Below are 16327 nucleotides of genomic sequence, written 5' to 3'. Positions count from 1 at the left end.
ATATTGCAAAATGGCGCCGGCCATATGGCCGTACGGCTGGCACCATTTTGCAATACGGTAACATGATTCGAGTGCAGGAGGTCGTTCCCGGACCCCCGCTGGACTTTTGGCAAGTCTTGTGGGGGTCAGGAGGCCCCCCCAAGCTGGCCAAAAGTCCCTGGGGGTCCAGCGGGGGTCCGGGAGCGATCTCCTACGCTCGTGACATCGGGGGACAGGAAACAAAATGGCGCCGGCGCTACCTTTGCCCTGTCATATGACAGGGCAAAGGTAGCGCCGGCGCCATTTCTATCAACGCACCCGTGGCCCGAGAGTGGAAGATCACACCGGGACCCCCCTACTGGACCCCAGGTAATTTAAGACATTTTGGGGGGGTTCGGGAGGGTGGGGGATTTATTTTAAAGGGTCGGGGTAGGTTTTAGAGTTGTTTTAGTGTGCCGGTTTTCCCGCCCTCCCCCTTCCCCTCCCCCTTCCCCCGATTTACGATTTTTGACGATAAATCGGGGGAATTCCTATTATATATCGCCTCTAACGATTTTTGACGATTTAAAATATATCGGACAATATTTTAAATCGTCAAAAAATGATTCACATCCCTAGTCACAAGTGCCTCAAATGGCTGCACTCTTCAGGCACTAGAAGCAGCAGTATTAGCAGTGGAAGGTAGGGATGTGAATCGTGTGCCCGATTGTCTTAACGATCAGGTTCGGCTAGAGGGAGAAAAAAATCTGATCGGTGGTGATGTGAATCAGAATCGGTTCCGATTCACATCGTTAATTTTTTTTTAGTGAGGCCCGACCCTTTAAAATTGACCCCTTACCTTCCCCCACCCTCCCGAACCCCCCCAAAACCTTTTATGAGTACCTGGTGGTTTAGTGGGGGCACGGGGACCGATCTCCTGCTCTCGGGCCATCGGCGCCATTTTGGCTGCCACTCAAAAATGATGCCGATGGCCCGATAAAAAAAAAAACCCCACCCAACCCTTTAAAAATGACCCCTTAGCTTCCCCCACCCTCCCAAGCCCCCCAAAACATTTTAAAATTACCTGGTGGTCTAGTGGTGGTCCCGGGAGTGATCTCCCGTTCTCGGGCCGTCGGCTGCCACTCATAAAGATGGCACCGATGGCCCTTTGCCCTTACCATATGACAGGGTATCCATGCCATTGGCCGGCAGGAGCCACTGGATGGCCAGCGCCATCTTTTTAAATCGTCAAAAAATGATTCACATCCCTAGTGGAAGGCAATGTGGGGCCTGTGAGACAGCACACACTCACAAGCCCTGCAGTGGCCTCGACCTCCCATGAGTTTCTGTGGTAACAGGGAGCTCTGCATGAGGAGGGATTGGGGCTGCTGTAGGACCTGTGAGCTGGCACTGGCTGAAAGGCCCCATACTGACTTTCATTGCTAATGCTGCAGCTGCTGCTTGCAGGTAATTATTGGACTTGGGACCATGAAGGGAAGGGCGGGCTGTATGTGCACAGGCCGGTGAAGATTGTCATGGTTCCCCTATCTTCACCCAGCATTGAACCTACCCAAAGAAAAATATTGCCCTTGTTTTCGAGTTGCCCCCTCTCCTCACCAGTTTTCATCCACCTTTGGCTTGGGGCCCAAATCATATGTTGCTGCTGGCATTGGACCAGGAGGATCTTAAGAGAAGGGCCTGTTTGAAGGGAAGGTTTGAGGGTTGGATAGGTGGAGAGGGAGAGAGAATGAAAAAAAGACTGATTGGAGCATGAAAGAGAGGATCTGGATGAGAGGGGATCAGCTGGAGGGATGTGAGAGGATTGGAGATGAAGAGGTCAGACTGGGAGGTGAGAAAGGGAATGGGAGTGAGAAAGAGGAGACTATGGGGGATGGAGTGAAGGAAGAGATGACACAGGATCAATTGGGAGTTATAAAAAGAAGGTGAGAGTGTGTACAGTGGGCTGGGCAGATAAGAGGTGATGGGCGATGTAAGAGGGGATCATCTGGGGGTTGAGAGAGGTGGGTCTTCAGGAGGGGGGTGGAAGTTGAGAGAGGATTAGCTGGAGCATGGTGAGGTGAGCATGCAGAGATTGTTGGAGGGGGACCGCACCTCTGCAAATGTGTTTTGCTCATCCTCTGGGGCCATGTGAATTTCCAGGTGCTAAAATGGAGTCACATTGGCTAAAAGTTTGGGAAGCCCTGCCTTAGACACATTCAGGAGGGTCATGAGATGAAGTTTGGGAAGCCCTGCCTTAGACACATTCAGGAGGGTCATGAGATGAAGGTACCCTTGTGATCACTGTCCTGGGAAAATCAACAGCAGAAAGCAGGGAAGTAAAGCAGTAGTGTGTTAATGTCTCAGAATCACATTTACAGTATTAGGGCTATAAAAAAAACACCACTGTTTTATTAAGATTTCTGAATTCCTCTTCATTTCATGGATGTCCCTGGGGTTATATGTAATTCCTTGAAAGCAGGTTCCAAATGGATAATTCTGAGAACTGCTGCTCTATAGCAAACTGATGTGGAAGTGAAGGGAAGGTGGTGCCACAGAGAGCTTATTTGCATATATGGCTGTGATGACCAGTAGCAGCATTTGCAGTGGCTGATGCTGTTGTGTGTGTGAGGGAAGCTTGCAGTGCTGCTGCCTGTGCTGTGCTGTAATGTAGTGTAGTGGTGGTGGGGCAGTATGTGAGAGAAGTTTGCATTTCTTCTGCTTGTGCTGTAACTGTTTTATGGTAAGGCTGTTTGCAAAGAAATCAGTCTAATATATTATGTTCTTTAGGTAAGTGGCGGAATTCAGTTCCAGCACTTTACATTAATGCAAAATTCCCTATAAAGGTTAACAAGTTTTAAAAATTGATTCACAACTGCAGGATTTCTAAAACTATTTTGGTTGCTTTCTCCTTGTTTTGTTGTTCTGTAGTGCTGAGATTGGCAGACGGCCCTCATCAATGTGCTGGGAGAGTGGAGCTGAATCATGACAATGAGTGGGGCACAGTGTGTGATGAGGACTGGGACCTCCTGACCGCTGCACAGTTGGTGTGCAGACAAGTGGGTTGTGGGCCTGTGATCTCAGCGCCTTCTGGAGCTCATTTTGGACCAGGGTCGGGTCGCATTTGGCTGAGTAACGTTCACTGCAAAGGGACAGAAACTCTCCTGACTGAATGCAGTTCCAAACACTGGATTGAACACAGCTGTAACCATGGGCAAGATGCTGGCGTCATCTGCTCAGGTAACTTCTTCACCACATTAAATTATTGGAGGAATGGGGGGAAGGGGCTTTCACTCCCTGTGAAACTCAGAATAGGCAACCTTATCATGTGTCCAGTGACACACTAACATCCAAAACATTGTTCAAGCTGGGTAAAAATTGTACTCTTTTTCAAAGCAAATATTTTAAATAAAAATTCATAAGCAACTTCCCTGCAATTCCTCTGAACTTCTGGAGGCTGTCAACTTTGGATGAACAAGTGGCAGAAATTCCATCATGTACAATCAATATGGATGCTGAGTCTCCCACATGTGTAGCAGCTAATTTCCTGCTCTTCAGTGTGCAGGAAATTAGCTGCACACCAGTAGCTGGAACACCCACCAGTAGTGGAAAGGAGGAACAGGCGCTGTGGCACATGCACGTCACCTACAAGGATAAGCCCGACTGATCTCTCCCATACTTTCCACGTCACAAGTTACCTTTCCTCACACTGAACCCAGTAACTGCTTTCGGCAGAACACTAGTGAGCCTGAAACCTGAGCGACATTGAACCTTTCCTGGCACATTCTGGAATTTTTCCATATTAACCCTCTCAACATCCTACTACTTTCTGCTATGTGGGTGACCTTCCAAATTAAAAAATGTATAAGAACATAAGATTTGCCATATTTGGTCATACCAAAGGTTCATCAAGTCTAGTATCCTGTTTCCAAAAGTGGCCAATTTAGGTCACGAGTACCTTGGAGGATCCCAAAAGGTCGACAGATTCCATGCTGCTTATCCCAGGTGTAACTCTTGACCAGGGAGTTTGCTGTTTCCTCTAGGGCCATAAAGGTATATTCTTTGGAGCTACTCTTTCCACCATATTCTCTCTCTCTGCAGATGGTGGGGGGGGGGGGGGGGGGGGGAGGAATGGAAATCCTTCTTGGCCCAAGTGATGGAGTGTTTCTCCTTAAGTGGCCTGTATCTCTTTGGTACTATATTTTCCTGAGGACAGACAGGCTGGACACAGACTGGATGTTCAAATAAAATTTACAAATTAATTCCAAAACATTCCAAAAAGGGAAAATATCATAATGCCTCTGTATTGCTCTATGGTGAGACCGCACCTTGAATACTATGTACAATTCTGGTCGCCACATCTCAAAAAATATATAATTACGATGGAGAAGGTACAGAGAAGAGCTACCAAAATGATAAGAGAAATGGAACAGCTCCCCTATGAGGAAAGACTAAAGAGGTTAGGACTTTTCAGCTTGGAGAAGAGACGGCTGAGGGGGGATATGATAGAGGTGTTTAAAATCATGAGAGGTCTAGAACGGGTAGATGTGAATCGGTTATTTAGTCTTTCGGATAATAGAAAGACTAGGGGGCACTCCATGAAGTTAGCATGTGGCACATTTAAAACTAATCAGAGAAAGTTATTTTTTACTCAACGCACAATTAAACTCTGGAATTTGTTGCCAGAGGATGTGGTTAGTGCAGTTAGTATAGCTGTGTTTAAAAAAGGATTGGATAAGTTCTTGGAGGAGAAGTCCATTACCTGCTATTAAGTTCACTTAGAGAATAGCCACTGCCATTAGTGTTATGGACCGGAGAGTGGACCCCTGTTCCGAGGTAGGGTCAGCGCAGCCGAGAAGGGAGAATACCTTCGTCGGTCTCTACCGTCGGATGGCAAGGCCAGCTGAAGAGGTGGAGAAGATGGCTTCACCCTGGAAGCTCGAGATCCCCCCAGGAGGAGCCCGTAGGGACACGGCCGCTGGGATTTAGGAGATTACCTGAAGAAAGAAGATGGTCTGGATGCAGGCACCTCCTGCAGGTCGTGGATTCCAGACGCCTGGCGCCTCCAGCTGGTCGTAGGTAGTCCAAGTAGAGAAGTTGAAGAAAATCCAAAAGCCAGTCCAGGGGTCAGAGTCTAGAGAGCGGTCCAAAGCCAGTCCAGGGGTCAAAGTCCAGAGAGCAGTCCGAAAGCCAGTCCAGGGGTCGGAGTCCAGAAGAATCAATCCAGCAAGGAGGGACGAGCAGAAGCGGGACGAAGAACCAGGATACCAGGAACACAGGAACCAAGCGAAAGCCTCAATACCAAGGCAAGGTCTGGTTCTCAGACCTTGCCTTAAATTCAGGAGCCCGGAGGTGGAGTCCCAGGAGGAGCCATGACAATATCCGGTCATGGCTCCTTTAAATCTTGCTTCAGCCGCGCGCGCGGCTCCTAGAGGGCTGAGGGGGAGGAGTCAGACCGCCGAGAACAGGCCCTTCCTGAACCGCGGGAGCCTCCAGAGCTCCCGGTAAGTAAAATTAGGGTTGTGACCGCCGACCTGACTCTGGTTGTGACTCGCCGCGGCCGGCGGCCATGACACCCGGTCGCGGGGCGCCGCAGCCGGGGTTCCTAACAGTACCCCCTTCCTTTAGGCCTCCCCCGAGAATGCTTGGGTTTTCCAGGATGGGCAACATGAAAGTTCATGAGAAGAGACTTATCCAGTATATTCTTAGCAGGCTCCCAAGAATTCTCCTCAGATCCAAATCCCTCCCACGACAGAAGATACTCCCATGTTTTGCCTCTTTTCCGGACGTCTAGCACTTCTTGTACCTGGTAAATGGTCTCATCCTCAGCCCAAAGTTGTGGTATGTCAGGAGGTTTCCGGGAACGCCAAGTGAGGACCACGGGCTTCAAAAGACACACATGGAAGGAATTATGGATTCGCAACGTCGCTGGCAGGCGAAGCTGATAGGTCACGGGCCCCAATTGTTGAAGCACCAGAAAGGGCCCAATGTAACGAGGAGCCAGTCGCATGGAGGGAACTCGCAGGCGGATGTGCCGAGTGCTTAACCACACTTTCTCACCCGGACGGAATTGGGGTCCTGGCTGATGCTGCTTATCAGCAAAGGTCTTCGCAGAGAGGGCCGCTTTCTGAAGCATCTGTTGAGTATGTACCCATAGCTGTTTTAATTGAGCTGCCATGAGCTGGGCTGCCGGAGATGGGACCGGTAACGGCAAAGGCAATGAAGGTCTGGGTTGTCTGCCAAAGACGATCTGAAAAGGAGAAGCTCTCATAGAAACACAGGCATGAGAATTATGGTAAAATTCAGCCCAAGATAGAAGAGTCGCCCAATCATCTTGACGAGAATTGACGTATAATCGTAAAAACTGTTTTAATCCACGATTTGTATGTTCAGCCTGTCCATTGGCTTGTGGGTGAAAGGCGGTAGTAAAATCCAAAGCAATGTGAAATTTTATAGAGATTGTGCCAGTAATGAGCTGTAAACTGAGGACCCCAATCAGAAACAATGTGAAGCGGGAGACCGTGAAATCTGAAGATATGGCGCATAAACAGTTGAGCCAAATAAGGAGCAGACGGGAGGGAGGGTAGTGGGATAAAGTGGGCCATTTTGGAAAACCGATCCACTACTACCCATATAACAGTGTTGCCCTCCAAGGGCGGAAGATCCACAATGAAATCTGTGGAGATGTGTGTCCATGGTTTCAAAGGCACTGGTAATGGTTGTAACAGTCCTTGTGTTTTCCTCGTAGGAATCTTATGTTGTGCACAGGTTGGACAGGAGTGTCCTTGCACATTCCCGGCCACCAATAGTACTGCTGTAGAAGTGTCTGAGTCCGAGCTCATCCAGGGTGTCCTGCCAGCTGAGAGTCATGTCCCCAGGCCAACACTTTATTACGTAGTCTCTTGGGTACCACTGTTTTTCCAGGTGGGACTGTGAAAGTCGCAGCCAAGTTGATGCAGGCCGGATCTATAATATGTTGGATAGGTTCTTCCATATCCTCTGCCGAGAAGGATCGAGACAGGGCATCTGCCTTAATATTTTTGTTAGCAGGTTGATAATGCAGTTCGAAATTAAAACGTGTAAAGAACAATGCCCATCGAGCTTGGCGTGGGTTCAGACGTTGGGCCTGTTGAAGGTATACCAGGTTTTTATGGTCAGTGTAAACTGTGATGCGGTGCTGAGCTCCCTCCAGCCACTGTCGCCATTCTTCAAAGGCCAGTTTGATGGCAAGAAGTTCTTTGTCGCCGATGGAGTAATTCCATTCGGCCGACGAAAATTTTCTAGAGTAATATGAGCAAGGATGAGATGTTCCCGTAGTGTCATTCTGACTTAGGACGGCCCCTACTCCTTCAGCAGAGGCATCCACTTCGACTACAAACGGGCGTCTGGGATCCGGATGCCGCAGGCATGGTTTCTTAAGGAACGAGCTCTCGAGCGCCCGAAATGCCTCCTCCGCTTCTGGAGGCCAAGCTTTAATATTAGCGCCTTTGTGTGTAAGAGCCGTGAGAGGTGCTGCTAATTTGGAGAAATTCAGAATAAAACTACGGTAGTAGTTAGCAAAACCAAGGAAGCGTTGCAGCGCACGTAATCCGTTGGGTTGAGGCCATTCTTGGATACATTTTAATTTGGATGGATCCATCTGAAAGCCTTGTTTATAAATTATATAACCCAAGAATGGTAAGGATTCTTGCTCAAAAATGCATTTTTCGAGCTTGGCATAGAAATGATTCTCTCTTAAATGTTGTAACACTAGGACGACATGTTGTCTATGCATCTGTAAATTCTGAGAGAAAATCAAAATGTCATCTAGATAGACTACAACACACACATATAGCAGATCCCTGAATATCTCATTAATGAAATGTTGAAATACCGCCGGAGCATTAGTTAACCCAAATGTCATGATTAAATATTCATAATGTCCATCCCTGGTGTTAAATGCTGTCTTCCACTCGTCACCCTCTCGAATCCTGATGAGATTATACACTCCTCGAAGGCCTAATTTTGAGAATATCTTGGCTCCTTGTAGACGATCGAAAAGTTCCGCTATGAGTGGTAACGGATACCGGTCCTTGACAGTTATGGCATTAAGCCCACGGAAGTCAATGCATGGACGCAGGGTCCCATCTTTTTTCCCAACAAAAAAGAAACCAGCCCCAGCTGGAGACTTAGAGCGCCTGATGAATCCTTTCTGTAAGTTGTCCCGAATATATTCTGACATAGCACGGGTTTCCAAGGCGGACAATGGATAGACCCTTCCCCGAGGAGGAGTGGTGCCAGGAATCAAATTGATGCTACAATCAAACTCTCGATGTGGAGGCAAAATGTCCGCAGCTTTTTTGGAGAAAATGTCTGAAAATTGCTTGTATTGTGAAGGCAGACCCTCCAGCCGAGAAGTACAGATGAAGCTACAAGATGGGTTGGATCCGAGAATACAAGTCTCTTGACAAGTTGATCCCCAGCAGATTAGTTTTAACGATGTCCAGTCGAACTGTGGGTTGTGTTGCTGTAACCATGAAATGCCAAGAACTATAGGGTGGATAGCTCTCTGGATGACATAGAAGGAGATTCTTTCGGAGTGGTTCGGAGAAATGTGACATTCCATCGGAACGGTGTGATGAGTTATCCTCCCTGGCAGGGGATCTCCATGAATGGAAGATATAACTAATGGCTTGGGGCATAAGCATGTGGGAATGTATAGTTGCTCTACCACATCTTGTAGAATTAAATTTCCACCAGCTCCAGAATCTACTAAGGCCAGTGTGGAGAACCAATGTTCTTCAAAACCCAGGGTAACATGCAGGGTTAGTGGGGGAGCCGGAGAGGTGATGCCTAGGGTTACTCCCCCAATAGAGCCTAGGCTTTGGAGTTTCCCGGACGTGTTGGACAATGGGCAATGAGATGACCAGCTCTCCGCAGTAGAGACAAAGACCTGCTTTGCGGCATCTTTGTCTTTCCTCTGGGGAAAGGGGACCCTGTCCCAACTGCATAGGTTCCTCCGTAGCTCCTTCAGGCTTAGGTGTGGTTTGGGATACCGTAATCGGACGAGAGGAAGCGGCACCTGTTATGTGCTTCCTCGTGCTTGATCCTTCCCGTGCTCTCTCCTGTAGTCGTCTATCAATTCGAGTTACTAAATCCACGATAGAGTCCAAGGATTGAGGTAACTCGGGCTGCCATTTCGTCTTTTATTCTGGGTGACAGGCCCTCTAAAAATATGGACCGGAGGCAGTTCTCTTCCCAGTGGAGTTCGGATGCCAGAGTCCTGAATTCAGTGGTATAATCTGCCAGCGGTCTCCCTCCTTGCCGAAGTTGTAGAAGCTTGGAACCAGCAACCACTTGTTTCCCTGGATCGTCAAACACAGCTTGAAATAATTCCAAGAATTTTAGTAGATTTTGTAGGACTGGATCAGACCATCGCCAGAACGGAGAAGCCCAGGCTAGCGCCTTACTCTCCAACAACGACAGGATATATGTCGTTTTGGTAAGATCATCTGGAAACAGGGAGGCTTGAAGATGAAAGTGCATACTGCACTAGTCGAGAAATCCTTGACACAAGCGAGGATCTCCAGCGTAGCGTGGAGGAGTCGGTAAAGGAATCACAGTCCGGGTATTACTCTGTACCACCGGAGGTACAGGTGGCAGAACAGCCTGAGCTGCAGCTATAGAATCCAAACGGGCGTTAAGTCGTTCCAAGGAAGCCGCCAAGGATTCTAGTATACGTTGTTGCTCCATGACCTTCTGGGCTAATCCGGGAATGGCCTGCCGGGGTGAGGCCTCTGCCGGGTCCATGGCTTTGGTATTCTGTTATGGACTGGAGAGTGGACCCCTGTTCCGAGGTAGGGTCAGTGCAGCCGAGAAGGGAGAATACCTTCGTCGGTCTCTACAATCGGATGGCAAGGCCGGCTGAAGAGGTGGAGAAGATGGCTTCACCCTGGAAGCTCGTGATCCCCCCAGGAGGAGCCCGTAGGGACACGGCCGCTGGAACTTAGGAGACTACCTGAAGAAAGAAGATGGTCTGGACGCAGGCGCCTCCTACAGGTCGTGGATTCCAGATGGCTGGCGCCTCCAGCTGGTCGTAGGTAGTCCAAGTAGAGAAGTCGAAGAAAATCCAAAAGCCAGTCCAGGAGTCAGAGTCCAAAGGGCGGTCCAAAGCCAGTCCAGGGGTCAGAGTCCAGAGAGCGGTCCAAAGAAAGTCCAGGGGTCGAAGTCCAGAGAGCGGTCCAAAGCCAGTCCAGGGGTCGGAGTCCAGAAGAATCAATCCAGCAAGGAGGGACGAGCAGAAGCGGGACGAAGAACCAGGATACCAGGAACACAGGAACCAAGCGAAAGCCTCAATACCAAGGCAAGGTCTGGCACTCAGACCTTGCCTTAAATGCAGGAGCCCGGAGGTGGAGTCCCAGGAGGAGCCATGACAATATCCGGTCATGGCTCCCTTAAATCTTGCTTCAGCTGCGCGTGCGGCTCCTAGAGGGCTGACGGGGAGGAGTCAGATTGCCGAGAACCAGGCGGCCATGCGGGGCTACAGCAGCCCCCGCGAACACCCGAACAGGCCCTTCCTGAACCGCAGGAGCCTCCAGAGATCCCGGTAAGTAAAATTAGTGTTGTGACCGCCGACCTGACTCTGGTTGCGGCCCGCTGCAGCCGGCGGCCATGACACCCGGTCGTGGGGCGCTGCGGCCGGGGTTCCTAACATTCCTGGGACCTCAACCTGGTTTTAGGTCATGAAACCACCATTCAAGCCTCTCCAATCCTGTGATCTTCGCTTTCTCACATGGAAAGTGATTTTTCTTCTGGCGATAACATCTGCTCACAGAGTTAGTGAGTTACAGGCCCTAGTTACCTACCTGCCCTACACTAAACTTCTGCAGGACCGGGCAGTACTTCGCACTCACTCTAAGTTCTTGCCCAAGGTAGTATCGGAGTTTCACATTAATCAATCTATTATACTACCTACCTTCTTTTCCAGGCCCCACTCCAATCCAGGAGAACAGGCTCTGCATACCCTTGACTATAAACGGGCTCTAGCATTCTACCTATAGCGTACAGCTGCCCACAGGAAAAGCATTCAATTGTCTTTCCATTCCATCAAATTGGGGCAGCCTGTGGGTAAGTAGACTCTCTCCTCCTGGTTAGCGGACTGCATATTTTTGCTATCAGCAGGCAGGCATTCCACTTCAAGACCGTGTTAAGGCACACTCTGTGAGGGCCATGGTGACTTCAGTAGCGCACCTATGCTAGGTGCCGCTTCCTGACATTTGCAGGGCTGCTACCTGGAGTTCTCTCCATACCTTTACAGCCCATTATTGCTTAGACAATTCCGGAAGACAAGATTTCATCTTCAGCCAGTCTGTCTTGCGCAACCTTTTTACTACTTGATGTACCAACACCCTTCCCTGTCCTCACGAAACCCGCCTGCCGCCCTGCGGTGTTGGATTTGTTACGTTTTCTTATTTTATTTTTCGGCACTTCCTGTAGCTTTAAACAAGACTAAAGGGGGACCCCTGCTGGCCGCAGGTTTAGTGCCATGCTGGACATGCCCAGTAGGTGCCAGTCAAAATTCTAGAAACTTTGACAAAAGTGTTCCCTGATTGGGCTCCATCCTATGATGTCAACCATATGTGAGGACTAACATCCTGCTGTCCTGTGAGAACACCTATTACAGGTAAGAAACATTTGCTTTCTTATCACTTCCTTAGAGATTCCCTTTACTTATTCCATGTTTTCTTAAATTCAGATACTGGTTTTGTCTCCACCACTTCCACTGGGAGGCTGTTCTACACATCCACCACCCTTTCTGTAAGAAATATTTCCTAAGATTACTCCTGAATCTACCCTCTTTCAACCTCATCTCATGAGCCTTCTTTCTAGAGCCTCCTTTTCATCGAAAAAGGTTCACTTTCTATGCATGGAGACCTTTGAAATATTTGAATGTCTCTATCATATCTCCTCTATCTTGCCTTTTGTTTAGGGTATACATGTTTACATCTTTAAGTCTATCCCTATATGATTCAGAAGGAAAACCACTGACCATTTCAGTAGCCACCCTCTGGTCTGACTCCATCCTCTTTATAACCTTTTGAAGGTGTGGTCTCCAGAATTGTACACAGTATTCCAAGTGAGGTCTCACCAGGGACCTATATGGGGGCAAGATCACCTCTCCTTATGCAGCCATGCATCTTTCTGGCTTTTACTGTTACTTTATCCACCTGTTTGGCTATCTTAAGATCATCAGATACAATTACCTCAGATCCCACTCCTCCTTTGTGCTCAGAAGAAATTCACCTCCAATACTGTACCTTTCCCTTGCATCCTAAATGCATTATTCTGCATTTTTTAGCATTAAATCTTAGCTTCCAGACGTGAGACCATTCCTTGAGCTTTGCTAGATCTTTCCTAATGTATTCCAATTTCATTGGCCACCTTCTGTTTCTCCCATCCTCTAGTTAAATGCCTTACTGAATCTTTAGCTAGTAGAAATGGAAACCAGGTAGTCAATGCAATTATACAAGAAAGTAAGGGCTCTACTATCAATTCTATCATTTATTTGGGGAAGAATGACCTTGCTAGAAACCGTGGCAGGGGGTGAGTGGGTGAGTGGCAGGGTGGGAGGGAAAAAACAACTCCTGTTGTTCCCCAATTGGTCAGACATGAATGAGATAATAGGAATTTGTCTGTCTACCATCAAGAAACAGAAACAGCTATACCATAACAAACTTGCCTTGAGCGCCTCCAATTCTGAATTTATTCTTGTTAAAAGACCATACTCCAAATATCTTGTAACTAATTTAGTATTTGAATATGTCTCTTTTGTGCTGCTTCCATACACTCTGGTCTAACTTTTAAGTACCCATATTGATTTGTTCCGGATTTTACAAATTGCTTGTCCTGATTGGTCTGAAGCACCTCCTAGAACACGAGGATTTTCGCATCATAGTTCAGGCATTAGTCCTACCACTACTTGACTACTGTAATGCCATATATACTGGCCTACCGGATTGTACTCTGAATCCTTTGCAATTACTGCAAAATGCAGCCTCCAGACTGATTATGAGCTTCAACTTACATCAGCATATTACTCCAGCACTGATGAACTTGCACTGGCTCACAGTTAAATACAAGATACAGTATAAAATATACATAATGATACATAAAATGATCAATGCAATTTTTCCATGGGTCAATGCTCTATTGAGGCTGTATCACCCGACGAGATCTTGAGATCCTCGCAGTGTTATTTACTTGACATGCCTATGGTAAAACAAGTTCGACTGGTAGACACTAGAGGATGTGCCTTCTCTATAGCAGCACCAACAGTGTTAAACTCTTATGCCTGATCTGTTAAGATGTTCAGAATGCCTAAAGACATTTAAAGTGTTATTAAAGGCGTTTTTATTCAAGTTAGTCATCTGTTGAGAAATGATACTGCTTGCATGGTATTTAAGGACTCCTGGAGTACCATGTCTTTGTTGTGTCACGATATTGATGGTGAGGTATATCAGAAGAAGTGTGTTGCTGATGTTTTAATGTAACATTTTTATGCATGCAATGTACATCACCTTCTCTGATTAAAGGTGATTAATACATTTTAATAAACATAAACAAGCCCTTTTTAAAGTCACTTAAAAAAAACCACATGAATTTAAATTAAGGCTAGCAAGTTTCTTAAATTTTTTATTATTTTTATTTTTTATTAACTATTTTATATCAACATTCGTGGGAACATCACGCCGGTTTACAAAATAACTGACAGGATGGAAAATGCAAAAAACAGTGAGGGGAAGTGGAGCAGGCGAGAAGAGAGGAGAAAAAGCGGCAGCAGAGAAGGAAAGCAGTAAGGAGGAAGGCGGATAGGAACAGTACCTGGGAGGAGGTACAGGTAGTGATAACCTTATTATATAAGTAATAGCAGACCGTATAAAATGTACAATAACAACTTTACAGACTGTACCTAGGGGGAATACCTAGGGGGAGGTACAGCTAGGGATAACCTAATAATAAAACAATAGAGGACCGTATTATATGTACAATAATAATTTCACAAAAATACAATAATACAAAAAAAAATTCACAGACTAAAAGATAGAAGAAAAAGTAATTTCAAAAACCTAAGTAGCATAGATCAGGCAGAGTATCAGCAAGATAAAGGCAAGGAATACTTTGGTAAAGTTAAAATAAATGGCTAGCAAAAGATTCTTAAGTTTCAAAGAGAGAGAACATTTTTTTCAAAAACCCAAGCAATACAGATTAATCAGAATCTATCAGTAATAAAAACCAAGCAATATTTGACAAAGTTAAAATAAATGAAAATTCCAGAAATGTATCTGAACAGCAAAGTTAGCAACAGTAGCCCCCATGTGCTCAATATTCTGCTTTTAACTAGATTTATGTAGTTCCTTGATTGGAGATCCTTTGCTGTGATGTAGCCTTTGGGCCTGATTTTAAAAAGCATTTACACATGTAAACTGGGTTTTACACGTGTCAATGCACCATACCCATGTAAGTGGGCTTTTTAAAATTGCTACAATGCATGCCATTGAATTGTCCATAGGATTTACCCGCATAAGTGGGTAAATCCTATGGACAATTCGATAGAATGTTACATTTACTCATGTAACTCTTTTGAAAATTCAATTTTTTGAGTGTGACGAATGGGACTCCAGTGCACAGTGCCCTTGGAAAGGAGTTGAGGTCATAACAGCAATGTAAAGGCTGACAATTTTTTATGTTCTCAACTGGGCTTAAATGGATGTGAAATCAAGTTTCCAAATCAACAAGTGCAAGACAGTCTCTTAGTTGGGTTGTACAATGGTCAGGAGTCCTGAGTATCAGTCTAAGTGTAGGCAGTCAAGGGAATCCTGCAGACAAGAGGTGCAGACATGTGGACTGCTTCAGGAGAAGTTTGCTGGGGATCAGATATACAGTGGGCATAGTTACAAGAGTTGCAGGACAGATTTAAATAGTAAGGCAGCATTTAAGTTGCTGGGAATACTTCCCAGACCTTATAAATGTTCCCAGGTCAAATTTGTTTCCTTGATTCCAGCCTCTGGGTGTCTGACTCATATCTTCCAGGTTACTAGACGTTCTCAGTATTATTGACTAGCTTAGTGACTAAGGCATTGGTCTGCTTCCCCAACCAACTCCTGGTTTGAGTCCTGCAAGGACTTATCCTAACAAGATTATATTGTGTTTGTAAGGAAAATGTATGTGCATACTGGTATCCTGTGACTGCTGCCTTTTCATGGAGAGGACAGGTGTAGGCAAAGGTTGAAGACTAAAGAATGTGTGAATGGGGGAAAATATTTTTTTATATTTTTGGACACATGCTGGATTTATCTGCCTGTACTTCCTCATGTTCTGCAGCTTTCTAAAGCATTGGTGGTTTGTTTTCTGATTGTGATAAGCATTTTTTTTTTTTACTAGTGTAACAATGCTGTATTTTTCCCCCCATTGATTTTTATGAAGCTGAGGCAAATAATTTCAGAGAGAATGCAAATGAGACAATGTGGTTATTGTAGAATACACAGGCATTTGGGCTTCTTGCTTATAGTTTGCACTGATGTCAGAACCTGTGCATGCTTGGTGTGGTTCCATGCTTTTTGATATAGGGGACTAGCATCATCCAAGAAACTGCATGTCTGACAAGGGATAATTAGGCTCCTGCATAGAAGAATGAGGCAGCTAATATTACACAGGTCAGAGCAAGACAGACCCAAAATGCTTCAATATACCCTTGGTAGCACAGAATTCAGCCTCCCACACAGTCTTCTGTAGGTTGGAATAATGGTGTTTAATTTCTCGTTTTCTCGAATAGCTCTTTGCTAAGGCCTCTTTTCTGGTCTCAAATTGGACGAATCAAACACTATATGAATTCCAGATGGTTAAAATGATGGTGAGTTCTCATGATAATCTCTGGGCATTCCCATTATGTTTGAATTTGATCATTTTTAGAGGTCAGCACTTATTTTAATAATAAGCTGTTATGTGCTTCATGTCTTTGTGAAAAGAATGTGGACTCACAGTTAGAATATCTGGTTGAAAAAGTAGCAACATTTTGTGCAAATGGGATCAGAATTATTTCCTTCCCACACAGTTTGCTTATACTGTTCATTAAGTATGTATCCTGGGTACTGCAGCTCATTCTGTGACAGACATGAAGTGATAACGCCTGAGACAAAAGAAAATGTCTCACCTCTAAGTTGGATGAGATCAGCTGTTGCAATTATTCCGTGGGGGGATAGATTGACCAACTGACATGCACATTTTAAAGGAAAAAATGATATCTATTCCTTTGAGAATGCCATATGCTCTGTGTTTTGAGGCAAGCTGCCTACAGTACACAGTAATTTTACAGATGGAGCTTGTACTAAATTCT

The 16327-nt window shown here is 46.0% G+C and overlaps 1 protein-coding gene across 1 annotated transcript in view; it reads left to right on the top strand.

Moving 5' to 3' along the window:
* LOC115099917 (deleted in malignant brain tumors 1 protein-like) overlaps positions 1–16327 on the top strand; it is a 555639-nt gene that overhangs the window by 137784 nt on the left and 401528 nt on the right. Inside the window, exon 4 of the mRNA XM_029617926.1 lies at positions 2887–3195. Within this exon, the coding sequence (XP_029473786.1) occupies positions 2887–3195 (309 nt within the window). The remainder of the gene's footprint in view (positions 1–2886; positions 3196–16327) is intronic.

This window comes from Rhinatrema bivittatum, chromosome 10, assembly GCF_901001135.1.
Source record: "Rhinatrema bivittatum chromosome 10, aRhiBiv1.1, whole genome shotgun sequence".
In the NCBI taxonomy this organism is placed as follows: Eukaryota; Metazoa; Chordata; class Amphibia; order Gymnophiona; family Rhinatrematidae; genus Rhinatrema; species Rhinatrema bivittatum.
This window is presented reverse-complemented; position numbering and strand designations above follow the sequence as displayed.